We start from the raw sequence: 14927 nt of genomic DNA, 5'->3' as shown, positions 1-14927 counted from the left end.
ACCCCCTCCCCCGCACCCGGCGTGACTCATTCCCTCATGATCCACCCCCCGCTCAACCACGGGTGGGAGGGAGTTGTTGACGTCACCACAGGGTTCTTCTTCCTCTTCGCATAAGAGGGGGAGGGACGTCTCCATTGTTTCGTTCCCTAACTATTAAATCGATCCGCAGCGCATCTAATCGATCTCTGAACATTGAAACAATGAAAGGTGAGCTATCTAGGGAACATGCACTTATCGACATAGCTGACTAAGGGAACCTGTATATTGTGTGCGATTGAATTCCAAATTCGTAACTATATATATATATAAAAAAAAAAAAAAATATATATATATATATATATATAAAAAAATATATATATATATATATATATATATATATATATATATATATATATATATATATACATGGTGTGTGTATAAATTTCTGTATGTTTTTAATGGAGAGTGGGGATTACATTGGCCTCGCAGTGCGTATATGAATTTGAAATGAGAGGGTGCGTAAGCAACTTCTGCAATGTCAACTTTTTTGTGACGATTTTAAATTTGTGTTGAAATATTGTTGCAGTTGTAGGAATTTCAAAGAAAAGTTAGGATTGTATCGTGTAGCATGGCCCGTGGACGAGCAGATGACATCTCGATGCAACTTAAGTAGGGAAACTATGGGCTTAAGTGTTACGTGTCACCGCACCGGGGGGGGGGGGGGAGGTGCTGTGTTAATTATTATGTGGGGATTCAGGCCAATTTCCCCCAGTATGTGATTTCCCCCTGTGACCTTTTCCTATGTTTTTGCATTTCAAGACTGGTGATAAAAAGGCATCACATCCTTAAAATAACAACCACCAAGCTGCACGTCCAAGCAGGCAGAAAGCCCTGCCTCGAGGGGTGACGGCTAGCAAATCACGCCCACGGAGTGGATGATTGATGGCCGTGACGTCAGAGTGGAGAGAAGTTGGGTTCAGGGCAGGACACGACAAAGGAGGACGAAGCAGTGAGATGGCGGTTGGAAGAGATGGGCATTACGGTTGCTTCTCCTCGATATGGTGAAGAAGGCTGCGCGATTCTAATGTTCATACTGTGTGAATTTGCCAGCGTGCTGGGCAAGATGCGAGACATTCCTGCTCAGCTAAGTCACAAAGTTGTACGATTACGAGAAAGAGAGGAAGAGGAGCGTGCCTCTCAGTGAACTCGGCGTTATCTCAGTGAAGGTGGGCGATCGTTGTGAGCGGACTTGGTGTAAGAGAGGAACATTCGGCATATTCTTTCATGGGAAGAAGCTGCATGGTGGTTTCTGAGTCCTGGCATTGAATACCGCCTCACAAATTACCGCACGTACGTTTCCTACCCAGAGAGCGGCTCGGCGCCATTTCGGGTGCAGTTTCCACGCAGGATGACTCGGTTCGATCCCAAAGCTCGTAAAAGATCGCTTCTGGACCTCAAGCTAAGTGCCAGAATAAAGGAGGGATTTTTCTGTTGTTTTATCTTTTCCCCTTGTTCGTTTTTTGTAACTGTGTGAGGAGGTGCCTCAAAATTTGATTTAGTTTCCCTCACGTTCCATTTTTATTATTACCCTTTGAATTTTTACCATTGTAAATCTTTGATTTATTTTCATTAAACGTCGTATTTATTTAAGTTGCTTGTGTTGTCTGTCCGTTGTGGGTTCGAGTATAAACCCCCATGATGTGCTTCCGTCCGTTACGCGTCCTTGCCGCCGTCCCGCGATATAATCTCCGAGAAACTCAGTTGTTCGCCTCCAAGGGAAACCGCTCGGCGATCCGGCCCGGTTGGTGTTAACCGCCCGTCCATGACAATTGAGTTGGGGGAATTAACCTAACCACCAGGGCCGCGACAATATCAATAAGGTGGAGGTGGTTGGAGAGTGGAGAGAGTTGGCTGAGGACAAGGGGAAGTGGAGAAGTATCAAAGGCAATGCAGGGCAGAAGCTTAGTCCCGTTTGACCTCACCCCTTATAAAGGGAAGAGAATGAAGAAAAATAAAAGCAATAAATGAACTTATTCGTTCAATCCACCGGTGCTTAACATTTGGTTCCTTCGGAAAACAATAAAAGCTACAAGTCTGACTCTCCGATTGGTAATTACAATTTGGAATGAAACACTGTACCATCTTCACAAAGTACAGCGGCCATATTCTATCAGTGTAAAACCAGGCCACGCGTTGACCTGCCAATGTGATGGTCAATACTTGCGATGCTCTTCTGTGGTGTATTATTCTTTAAATCCGATGAAAAAAAAATTAATTTTGTTAAGGTACGGATGCAATACCCAAGAGAGAATGCCACTTCCTTCCATTGGAATCATTGTAATTGCTTCAGTCGTTATTGTGCTAGGCAGGATTACATTTATCAACAATTCTGTGGATGAACAAATCGGCGATTTTGCGATCTCTCCATCTGGTACTTTGATGATGTATTCTGGTGTCTTTTTCATTCCTGTTAGTGATGAAAACATCCCAGAATAAAAAGTATGGCTTGAAAATGCTTGTGACTTCACTCAGTCGTAGTTTTTAAGCGTATTATTTTGTACACATTTGAATGTGCGGCCATTTTTTCTCATGCCATCCCTACATATGGAGAACTAACCATACTCCATGAAAAACCCTGTTTTTCCCACTGGCATGTCGGCCTGATGCACAGTTCAAAATATAAATAGTAATTAACGGTGTGGGTGAGACCATGGCCGTTATGAAAGTGGCACAAAAGCCCTCGTTGGAAGGATTAAAATGCAGTGGTTTGACCAGGGTTATCACTCAACTCTCATCCTTTTAGCCGGACAAACCTGCAGCAGGCAAAATAACTCGTTGGAATTCTGAGTCTGAAACCTAAGTAAAGATCTGCTTGGCTTTCCCAGTGAATGGCAGATGGCTGAAAGGCCCTTCCGTCGCTAAATTGTTGACCATTTGGGTGGAAGATTTTACCTCAAGTCCACCCACAATCAATTGGAACAATATATGAACATCCAGAATAATTTCAATCACACACAGAAGAATGTCATTTAACATCTCAATTCTTGACATAGTTTGTTTCAATGGTTTTCAGTGGAGCATCTAAGGCTGACAGGATGGCCTCGGCCCTCGAGGTAGACATACTCGTCTCTAAGGCCTAGGTCACATTTTCCATGGCGGCCGTGGGGTCTCCAAAATCTGCGGCCACTAGCAATTCTACGGCAGCCTCAGTATTTCCACGGTCACACAATGTAGCAGTCACATATGTTTTTATTTTTCGGGGAGCCGCACGGCGTGTTTATAAATTGTGGAGACCGAAAACGTGGGGGTGCCGTACGGTCTTTGATTTGATGTCGCACGGTGACCTTAGGGCGTCCCTGCGGCGGCAATATAATTTTCAAGGCAGACGCAAGGAGACCTCAAGGTGCCCGCAAGGCGACCGCAGGGGGGCCTAAGGCGAACGTGCGGCCAGACGGACGGTAACGAGTGGGTATATATACCAGTCCTTTTTTTACTGAAATAAAAATATACCAGTATATATAACTGAATATACTATAACTATAATATACCGTGGTCCCCCAGAATCCGAACAGCCAAGCTGTTTGAACAAATTGGAATCCGAACAATTTTTTCGAGAAAGTTTGGCCCTAAAAACCCAATACATTTTAAAAAAACCGAACAAAACGTAGCGTTCATGTTTGTTCAAGCGTCTCCCCCACCTGTTCGACCCGCATCTTCGCGCTTTGTTCATTCAGTTCGTCGGTGGAAGTACTCAGTCACATTTGCTCTACGGTGAGGATAAGGCGGCCGTACGCCCTCTGAATTGACAGAAACGTGCGGCGGCCGCAGAGAAACTGAGGGGGCCTCAGGGAGGCCCTACGCCGTTTGGCTATATTTTACAGGCCGTAGGGGCGCCGTGGAATTAAAACTGCGGAGTTATAACTTTTTTCATTTCTATGCTCGCCGTAGCAATTCGACAAGCCAAGCTATGACGTAGATGTGTTCCACGTCGACCGTACGTAGGGCGTACGGTGGGCTTGCGTTTTCTGTGCAGCTGCCGTAAGCTCTTCTTAATGAAAAAATGAATTTTCCCAACCCCCCAAAAATTACGGCACCCCATGTTTTCGGTCTCCACAATTTATAAACACGCTGTGCGGCTATCCGAAAAATAAAAACGTGTGACTGCTACATTGTGTGACCGTGGAAATACTGCGGCCGCTTTATAATTGAGAGTGTCCGTACATTTTGTAGACCCTCCGGGCACCGAGCCAAATGTGACTTAGGCCTTACCTCGTGTTTTCACCTTCATTTTTTTCATCATCTTGTGTTTTAATTATTAACAAAAAAAGCAATCCGATCACGTGGTGTGACGGACTGTCGGGCAAGGATTGAATTTCACAGCAAAACCGGTTGTAGTTTTTAATATCCATGATTACGTCAGCCCGATGCGTTTGATGAAAGTGATTGTGATTCTGGGGGCATAATGTTTGATGAGCTGCCCTGGGGGCAGCGCTCTCGCAGAGTGCGCGAGGGATCGAAACCCAGGCCGGAGCTCGAGCCTGTGTGGACCTTTGGATGTGGCCATTGTACCAGTTTACATACAATACACCACCACCGAAGGTCATTTACTCATCTTATTTTACCTTAAACATGGGGAATTTCAGTTTAAAGTGTCTTGAAAGTGGGTTTTCTTTGGGTCCACGAACGGATTAATTCACTTTCCATTATTTCTTATTGGGAAAATATTTTTTGAATCCGAACTTTTTGCAATCCGAAGAGCCTCCTCGAACGAATTAAATTCGGATTCTGGGGGCACCACTGTGTATAGGCAAACACCTATACTCCGATCTCTAGCGGTAGCGTACGGTGGACGCACGGTCGACGCAGACTGCCACGGAGGCCGTACGTAGGTGCACGGCGGGCATAGAGGAACCGTGCGTCGACCTTGCGTTGCCACAGGTAGTCACACAGACCGCAAGGCCACCGTACGGCGACCGTGTAAATAGTGCGGCCGCCGTAATTTTGGGGGGTTGGGAATTTTCATTGAGAAGAGCTTACGGCAGCCGCACGGAAAACACAAGCCCACCGCACGCCCTATATACAATCGACGTGGAACACATCTACGTCATAGCTTGGCTTGTCTAATTGCTACGGCGAGCTTAGAAATGAAAAAAAGTTATTACTCCGCGATTTCATTCCACGGCGACCCTACGGCCTGTAAAATATAGCCAAATGGCGTAGGGCCACCCTGAGGCCACCTCAGTTTCTCTGCGGCCACTGCACGTTTCTGTCAATTCAGAGGGCGTACGGCCGCCTTATCCTCGCCGTAGAGCAAATGTGACTGAGGCCTAAGCCATCTAACCTGGGTTTGAATCCCAAAACAGCTATAAATTGTCATCCAGATGTTTTACATAATCGGATGATTCATCAGTGTGTGCACCTCCCTCGGATGGACATTAAACTGGGCATCCCATCTTCCGGCATTAGTTGGTGGATGTTAACGATCCCACGGTGTCCTTCACAAAGAGTTGGTGAGCTATTGCCAGCATCCTGGGGAAATTCTAAATTCCTGCCAGAATCGACAGAGGGCATTGCATCAGTGGCACAGCTGCACCCTCAGCCAATGATGCTACCCGGCAGCATTGTGGCGTATATGAAAGAAGTAGTAGTAGTCGTAGTTGTAGTAGTAGTACTTGTTTGAAACTTTCACATCACCATTTTGACTCAAAGTTAAGGGGGCAACATCAAAGTCAAGGAGGGAAAAACCCAACTCACCCTTGCACCATTGCTGAGCCACATCCAAGGTGTTCAGCAAAGGATTCCTGGAACAAAAGACAACAGAGATACAGTGCAGTCAAACATTGCCTTTGGAAGAGATATCATTTGGGAGGGGGTGGGGGTATTGAAGGGAAATGGGAAATGTTCAAACAGGAAATGGAAGAGTCTAGACATAGTACCTCAATGTGCTGAAACATGAATGGGTGGTTGCAGATCTTCCGAAGCTGCATTATCGTGTTCATCAGAAGTTTTGTTCCACCTTTACCCTTTTGAGGGAGCAAAAGGGCATATATTGTTTACGATGCACTGGTAATTCCAGAAGGTAACTCTGGTCACGTAATGATAAACAACAACAGGAAATACTATTTTCAGATTGGGAGTGCAACAGTCAGCAACTGGACAATGTCGTTGTTTGTGTAAAACATAACCACAGCATTGTATTTGTACCTTGTTGTTTTTCTCCGAACCATCTGTCAGCATAACACGCTTGGCTTGCATGTGATGATATAAGACTCGCTGCAATGCTGACATGTCACACTTGACTATATACTCCACCTGAATTCATGCAAGCAAAAACACACACACACACACACACACACACACACACACACACACACACACACACACACACACACACACACACACACACACACACACACACACACACACACACACACACACACACAGTTGCCTCCTGGACCGTAATGATCCTGTCTCATTAAAACTCCGCTGTACACAAACACTTCTGTCATATTGGTCAGTGCAGATTGAATTCCATTTCCACATTTTGTGTGATCATGCGAGTTTGTCAAACGTATGACATCTGTCAATACCACATCCATAAAACTGTAATCAATGACCTAGAAAATCTTCTCCATAATATAAGGGGAGGCAGGGTGGGGGGGGGGGAGAAGGCTGATAAAAGCTTTTTATGGACAATCTTCCTTACATATAGCAATATAGGATATAAAGGATGTAAAGCAATGGACAAAACAACAAAGTATATAAGACTTGAACCTGTGAACATATGAAGAGTGAAGTACTCAAATGGGAACTTCAAACAGGTAACCCAAAAGTTTAAACTATCTCGGTGATGGTGAAGTTGTCAGCTCAATCAACTATAGGAATCAAATTAGTGAGAGAAAACTCTCTTCATAGATCTCCAAACGATTCAAGTTTGCATTTTACATACCTTCTCAGGGAGTTGAGCCTCAACCTCCTTTTTGAGCCGTCGCAGCAGAAATGGACGCAATACCTTATGCAACCGTCGAATAATCAGGATAGTCTCCTCCTCATTCAGGTCCACCTGACAACCATCCCCAAAACGTCCAAGTCAATAAAGCGTGAAATGTTATTTGAAACCTGTCATGCATAAATGAAGCAGTTCTTTCACGAGTCTAGATATAATGATATGCATCTATAACCAATAAATGTCAGTGTGTGTCCATCCATCTGTCAGTCTATCTCCTCCATAACTTCAAAACCATAAAACCTAGCAGCCCCAAACTTTGCATGCATACAAAAGGAACTCCAAGGTAGTGCATGAGTGAAAATTTGGTGTTTGGGTTAATTTAAACACCCCTTTAGAAGATGATTAACGGCTTTATTAAATTAGCATTTATAAAGGCGGCATTACCCTTGGTCACCTTGCTGTCCCTCGATGGGGTTTTCATTCGCCATTTTTTTTTGTACTGCTCAACAATGGCTCACCATGGAACAGGCCTCAATGATTTCTTCACAATAAAGTTTTTTTTCTATTTTCCTCACTCATATCATCGAATGCCTGATCATCATACCTTCAACCAGCATTTATGGCTTTATTTCATTTCCACACGTGCCATAACCTCAATCTTTTAATGTCAGCAAAATTTCAAAACTTTAACTTCTTTATTGACTTCAGTAGAAGTTCCAACTGCTAAAAAAAAGATGTGCATTTGCCCAATTCGGACATCGCTTGGGTGTCTCCGAGGACATGGTGTTATATAACTGATCGGCGATCGGTAATCGCTTGCCAAGCTTGCTGTTCCTTGTGAACCATTTTGTTGGAGTGCTTGCTTGAGTGCTTAAGCCACCTGGCGAGTGCTCTATAATATTTGCACTGTTACTGAATATGTCGATCGACTTGAACAAAGTTCAGGGCCCATTCGCCTGCGTTTGACCCTGCGTTGTCATGCGGTGTGCCAGGCAGTGGTTCGCTCATTGAAAATGTGCCATTTTATTTTACACCAGGTTTGCCCTTTTTGTATGATCTTTAAATTATAAGACCAGTCACTTTGGCATAGATAGATGCATACAAAAAAATTTCAACATTTCTTTTTTAAAGGTTTCTTCAACTGTTTCATTGGCGGGCTTGGTTGAGCCACTTGGCACATGCTCTTTAAGCTTCGATGGTGGTTCTCCATGAGGATATTTCCAGAGTGAGGAAGGCAAAATAAATTAGATGATTATAATGAATAAAAAATGCTTTCAATTGTTACAAAGCAATGAATCGCCACATCATGGCATCGTAGCTGAGAGGTACACATGCTCGCTCTAAGCTGTTTAACCTGGGTTTGAATCCTGACCAAGCTATAAACTGTCATCCGAGTGTTTCACAGGCACAGTGATTCAGCAATGTGTGTGCAGTCTCCAGATAGATGTTAAACCGGACATCCCATCTGCTGGAATCTCCTCTCACCTCTCTTACCTCTGTCTCTCTGTCTCTCTGTCTCTCTGTCTCTCTGTCTCTCTGTCTCTCTGTCTCTCTGTCTCTCTGTCTCTCTGTCTCTCTGTCTCTCTGTCTCTCTGTCTCTCTGTCTCTCTGTCTCTCTGTCTCTCTGTCTCTCTGTCTCTCTGTCTCTCTGTCTCTCTGTCTCTCTGTCTCTCTGTCTCTCTGTCTCTCTGTCTCTCTGTCTCTCTGTCTCTCTGTCTCTCTGTCTCTCTCTCTCTCTCTCTCTCTCTCTCTCTCTCACTCTCACAATCCTCTCCCTCCGTCTCTCTCTCGCACCCCTCTCCCTCCGTCTCTCTCTCGCACCCCTCTCCCTCCGTCTCTCTCTCGCACCCCTCTCCCTCCGTCTCTCTCTCGTACCCCTCTCCCTCCGTCTCTCTCTCTCGTACCCCTCTCCCTCCGTCTCTCTCTCTCGTACCCCTCTCCCTCCGTCTCTCTCTCTCTCGTACCCCTCTCCCTCCGTCTCTCTCTCTCTCTCTCTCTCTCTCTCTCTCTCTCTCTCTCTCTCTCTCTCTCTCTCTCGTACCCCTCTCCCTCTGTCTCTCTTTCTCTCTCTCGTACCCCTCTCCCTCCGTCTCTCTCTCTCGTACCCCTCTCCCTCCATCTCTCTCTCTCTCGTACCCCTCTCCCTCCGTCTCTCTCTCTCTCGTACCCCTCTCCCTCAGTCTCTCTCTCTCTCGCACCCCTCTCCCTCCGTCTCTCTCTCTCTCACACCCCTCTCCCTCCGTCTCTCTCTTTCTCTCACACCCCTCTCCCTCCGTCTCTCTCTCACACCCCTCTCCCTCCGTCTCTCTCTCACACCCCTCTCCCTCCGTCTCTCTCTCTCACCCCTCCTCCTCCCTCTCTCTCTCACACCCCTCTCCCTCCGTCTCTCTCTCACACCCCTCTCCCTCCGTCTCTCTCTCACACCCCTCTCCCTCCGTCTCTCTCTCACACCCCTCTCCCTCCGTCTCTCTCTCACACCCCTCTCCCTCCGTCTCTCTCTCACACCCCTCTCCCTCCGTCTCTCTCTCACACCCCTCTCCCTCAGTCTCTCTCTCACACCCCTCTCCCTCTAACACCCCTCTCTCACACCCCTCTCCCTCCGTCTCTCTCTCTCGGACCCCTCTCCCTCTGTCTCTCTCTCGCACCCCTCTCCCTCTATCTCTCTCTCTCTCTCTCTCTCTGTCGCACCCCTCTCCCTCTGTCTCTCTCTCTCTCTCTCTCTCTCTCTCTCTCTCTCTCTCTCTCTCTCTCTCTCTCTCTCTCTCTCTCTCTCTCTCGCACCCCTCTCCCTCTGTCTCTCTCTCTCTCTCTCTGTCGCACCCCTCTCCCTCTGTCTCTCTCTCTCTCTGTCGCATCCCTCTCCCTCTGTCTCTCTCTCGCACCCCTCTCCCTCTGTCTCTCTCTCGCACCCCTCTCCCTCTGTCTCTCTCTCGCACCCCTCTCCCTCTGTCTCTCTCTCGCACCCCTCTCCCTCTGTCTCTCTCTCGCACCCCTCTCCCTCTGTCTCTCTCTCGCTCCCCTCTCCCTCTGTCTCTCTCTCGCACCCCTCTCCCTCTGTCTCTCTCTCGCACCCCTCTCCCTCTGTCTCTCTCCCGCACCCCTCTCCCTCTGTCTCTCTCTCGCACCCCTCTCCCTCTGTCTCTCTCTCGCACCCCTCTCCCTCTGTCTCTCTCTCGCACCCCTCTCCCTCTGTCTCTCTCTCGCACCCCTCTCCCCCTGTCTCTATCTCTCTCACACCCCTCTCCCTCTATCTCTCTCTCTCTCACACTCCTCTCCCTCTGTCTCTCTCTCACACCCCTCTCCCTCTGTCTCTCTCTCTCACACCCTCTCCCTCTGTCTCTCTCTCACACCCCTCTCCCTCTGTCTCTCTCTCACACCCCTCTCCCTCTGTCTCTCTCTCACACCCCTCTCCCTCTGTCTCTCTCACACCCTCTCCCTCTGTCTCTCTCTCACACCCCTCTCCCTCTGTCTCTCTCTCACACCCCTCTCCCTCTGTCTCTCTCTCACACCCCTCTCCCTCTGTCTCCCTCTCACACCCCTCTCCCTCTGTCTCCCTCTCACACCCCTCTCCCTCTGTCTCCCTCTCGCACCCCTCTCCCTCTGTCTCTCTCTCGCACCCCTCTCCCTCTGTCTCTCTCTCGCACCCCTCTCCCTCTGTCTCTCTCTCGCACCCCTCTCCCTCTGTCTCTCTCTCGCACCCCTCTCCCTCTGTCTCTCTCTCGCACCCCTCTCCCTCTGTCTCTCTCGCACCCCTCTCCCTCTGTCTCTCTCTCGCACCCCTCTCCCTCTGTCTCTCTCTCGCACCCCTCTCCCCCTGTCTCTATCTCTCTCACACCCCTCTCCCTCTCTCTCTCTCTCTCACACTCCTCTCCCTTTGTCTCTCTCACACCCCTCTCCCTCTATCTCTCTCTCGCACTCCTCTCCCTTTGTCTCTCTCTCACACCCGTCTCTGTCTCTGTCTCTCTCACACACCCCTCTCACACACCCTCTCTCTCTCTCTCTCTCTCTCTCTCTCTCTCTCTCTCTCTCTCTCTCTCTCTCTCTCTCTCTCTCTCTCTCTCTCTCTCTCTCTCTCTCTCTCACCCTCTCTCTCACCCCTCTCCCTCTGTCTCTCTCTCTGTCGCACCCCTCTCCCTGTCGCACCCCTCTCCCTCTGTCTCTCTCTCTGTCGCACCCCTCTCCCTCTGTCTCTCTCTCTGTCGCACCCCTCTCCCTCTGTCTCTCTCTCTGTCGCACCCCTCTCCCTCTGTCTCTCTCTCTGTCGCACCCCTCTCCCTCTGTCTCTCTCTCTCCCTCTATCTCTCGCATATATATATATATATATATATATATATATATATATATATATATATATATATATATCTCTCTCTCTCTCTCTCTCTCTCTCTCTCTCTCTCTCTCTCTCTCTCTCTCTCTCTCTCTCTCTCTCTCTCTCTCTCTCTCTCTCTCTCTCTCTCTCTCTCTCTCTCTCTCTCTCTCTCTCTCTCTCTCTCTCTCTCACCCCTCTCCCTCTGTCTCTCTCTCTCACCCCTCTCCCTCTGTCGCACCCCTCTCCCTCTGTCTCTCTCTCTGTCGCACCCCTCTCCCTCTGTCTCTCTCTCTGTCGCACCCCTCTCCCTCTGTCTCTCTCTCTGTCGCACCCCTCTCCCTCTGTCTCTCTCTCTGTCTCTCTCTCTGTCGCACCCCTCTCCCTCTGTCTCTCTCTCTGTCGCACCCCTCTCCCTCTGTCTCTCTCTCTGTCGCACCCCTCTCCCTCTGTCTCTCTCTCTGTCGCACCCCTCTCCCTCTGTCTCTCTATCTGTCGCACCCCTCTCCCTCTGTCTCTCTCTCTGTCGCACCCCTCTCCCTCTGTCTCTCTCTCACACCCCTCTCCCTCTGTCTCTCTCTCTCTCTCTCTCTCTCTCTCTCTCTCTCTCTCTCTCTCTCTCTCTCTCTCTCTCTCTCTCTCTCTCTCTCTCTCTCTCTCTCTCTCTCTCTCTCTCTCTCTCTCTCTCTCTCTCTCTCTCTCTCTCTCTCTCTCTCTCTCTCTCACACCCCTCTCCCTCTCTCTCTCACACCCCTCTCCCTCTCTCTCTCACACCCCTCTCCCTCTCTCTCACACCCCTCTCCCTCTCTCTCTCTCACACCCCTCTCCCTCTCTCTCTCACACCCCTCTCCCTCTCTCTCTCACACCCCTCTCCCTCTCTCTCTCACACCCCTCTCCCTCTCTCTCTCACACCCCTCTCCCTCTCTCTCTCACACCCCTCTCCCTCTCTCTCTCACACCCCTCTCCCTCTCTCTCTCACACCCCTCTCCCTCTGTCTCTCTCTCTCTCACACCCCTCTCCCTCTGTCTCTCTCTCTCTCACACCCCTCTCCCTCTGTCTCTCACACCCCTCTGACACCCCTCTCCCTCTGTCTCTCTCTCCCTCTCCTTCTCTCTCTCTCACACCCCTCTCCCTCTCCCTCTCCCTCTGTCTCTCTCTCACACCACTCTCCCTCTCCCTCTGTCTCTCTCTCACACCCCTCTCCCTCTCCCTCTGTCTCTCTCTCACACCCCTCTCCCTCTGTCTCTCTCTCACACCCCTCTCCCTCTGTCTCTGTCTCTCTCTCACACCCCTCTCCCTCTGTCTCTCTCTCACACCCCTCTCCCTCTGTCTCTCTCTCACACCCCTCTCCCTCTGTCTCTCTCTCACACCCCTCTCCCTCTGTCTCTCTCTCACACCCCTCTCCCTCTGTCTCTCTCACACCCCTCTCCCTCTGTCTCTCTCTCACACCCCTCTCCCTCTGTCTCTGTCTCACACCCCTCTCCCTCTGTCTCTCTCTCACACCCCTCTCCCTCTGGCTCTCTCTCACACCCCTCTCCCTCTGTCTCTCTCTCACACCCCTCTCCCTCTGTCTCTCTCTCACACCTCTCTCCCTCTGTCTCTCTCTCTCTCCCCTCTCCCTCTGTCTCTCTCTCTCACCCCTCTCCCTCTGTCTCTCTCTCACACCCCTCTCCCTCTGTCTCTCTCTCACACCCCTCTCCCTCTGTCTCTCTCTCACACCCCTCTCCCTCTGTCTCTCTCTCACACCCCTCTCCCTCTGTCTCTCTCTCACACCCCTCTCCCTCTGTCTCTCTCTCACACCCCTCTCCCTCTGTCTCTCTCTCACACCCCTCTCCCTCTGTCTCTCTCTCACACCCCTCTCCCTCTGTCTCCCTCTCACACCCCTCTCCCTCTGTCTCCCTCTCACACCCCTCTCCCTCTGTCTCCCTCTCACACCCCTCTCCCTCTGTCTCTCTCCCTCTCACACCCCTCTCCCTGTCTCTCTCTCACACCCCTCTCCCTCTGTCTCTCTCTCACACACCCCTCTCCATCTGTCTGTCTGTCTGTCTCTCTCTCTCCCATATCTCTCTTCCCACCCCCCCCCGTTAATCAGCGACCAGTCAGCGAAGTGACGAGTTGTATTTGCTGGAGTAAAAATAAATATATGAAAAAACTGGGACCTGTTGCAGAATATCAAAACTTTTCAATGTACTCCAGCAATCCTCATTTTCTTACCTTCTCTCCAGTCATGGCAAAAGGTGCATTAAACCATTGCTCAAACGTGCTGCAGCTCCTAAAAATTGTCGGCAGTAGGAAATTGAGCAATGCCCAGAGCTCAGGGAGCTTGTTCTGTAGTGGTGTGCCAGTTAGTAGAATACGCCGAGGGGCCAGGTAATGAGAGTTCAACACCTGTGAAGAGAAAAAGGTTAACAAAAGAAGAAAGAAGAAAAAAAAAGAAACACCATCGAGTAAAGAAGGGAAAGAAGTCAATGAGAGGAGTTAATGAGAAGGGTTGAGAGAAGAATAATGTGGATTGAAAGCAAGATTGATGATTCAAACAAATAGACCAAAAAAAAAACAAACAAAGAAAAACAAAAAATGCAGTAGCGTTAATGAGCATTGATAATTATGAAGCATTTTATGGATTCTAATCTCCAAGTTATAAAATTATCAAAGATAAACACACCTCCCAAGACATATGATGTCCATCCTTGCCCAAAACCCAAAATACTGAGCAAGGAATGTTTGCATGTTTAAGAGAGAGAAGTTATTGAGGATTTTTCAAGTCTTGAGGCCAAAATAACCTTCGGTCTTGCGACAAACAAATATACAGTAATTTTATTTATTTTAAGGTATCATCGGTATTTTGATTTTGGTATTTGTGGGAGCAAACTATTGGCAAGAAATTTATTTCAATTCAGAAAGGTGAGGTTATCTAAATAATGTTGCTACGGTTGTAGGGGTAGATGGAGGAATTTAATAGGGAATTTACGATTGAATAGAGGTGTCTGGTCCGTGGACGTGTAGGAGGCATATCGATGAAATTGAGTAGGGAAACTGTGAGCTTAAGTGGTATGTGTCACCACTCGGGGAGGGGGGGGGTGGTGCGGTGTTAATTAGCTTGGGTTTAAGAATAAACTACCCCAGTACGTAATTGCCCCCCCCCCCAATGACTTTTCCCTATGTTTTTATATTTCAAGATTGGCAATAAAGGTGGGGAAACACGTCCCTAAAACAACTATAAGCAAACGTGCAGAACAGGCAGAAGCCCCGCCTCCGAGGGTGACGGTGGGCAAAGTCATGCCCCCGAGGCTGAATGATGAACATGACATCAGAAGCCAGCCCAACGTGCTGAGTGGGCAGAGGCCCCGCCTTCCCGGGTGTTTTGTGTGAGCAAACAATGCCCCCGAAGGAGAAAATGGTGGTAATAGGCGTGTCGTCGAAGAAGAAGAAGGGTTGGTTGCGCATTTTGATTCGGAGAGATTGGGAGCGCACACACAAATTCAGAGGAGAGTGCAGTTCAGGGTGAGCACACACACGAGGCAGAGTTGAGTTGAGGGAAGGATGCATGCGGTCGAGAAAGAACGCAGTGAGATGGCCTGTAAGAACAGGGCTTTACGGATGGCTTTCCTTCGACGCGCGAAGAGGACGGCACGATTCTTGTATTCGTGTTGAGGTGATTTGGCTCACGTGATTAAGCAAGATGTGGGCCTT

The 14927-nt window shown here is 48.7% G+C and overlaps 1 protein-coding gene across 12 annotated transcripts in view; it reads right to left on the bottom strand.

Annotated features, from left to right (window-relative positions):
- Window positions 1–14927, bottom strand: part of LOC147024465 (SWI/SNF-related matrix-associated actin-dependent regulator of chromatin subfamily A member 4-like) — a 174058-nt gene that overhangs the window by 69565 nt on the left and 89566 nt on the right. For all 12 annotated transcript variants that reach the window (XR_015059048.1, XM_085884423.1, XM_085884422.1 and 9 more), the window contains 5 exons: window positions 13449–13622; window positions 6929–7042; window positions 6184–6291; window positions 5916–6002; window positions 5734–5780 (listed from right to left, as the gene is read on the bottom strand). Coding sequence is in view for 11 of the 12 variants with exons in the window: in XM_085884423.1 (XP_085740549.1) it covers window positions 5734–5780; window positions 5916–6002; window positions 6184–6291; window positions 6929–7042; window positions 13449–13622 (530 nt within the window). In the remaining variant the exon portion in view is untranslated. The remainder of the gene's footprint in view (window positions 1–5733; window positions 5781–5915; window positions 6003–6183; window positions 6292–6928; window positions 7043–13448; window positions 13623–14927) is intronic.

Source organism: Eptatretus burgeri, chromosome 6 (assembly GCF_056783735.1).
Source record: "Eptatretus burgeri isolate ZD-2024b chromosome 6, Ebu_testis_v1, whole genome shotgun sequence".
NCBI lineage: Eukaryota > Metazoa > Chordata > Myxini > Myxiniformes > Myxinidae > Eptatretus > Eptatretus burgeri.
The sequence above is the reverse complement of the archived record's forward strand: the minus strand, read 5'-3'. Positions and strand labels throughout refer to the sequence as shown.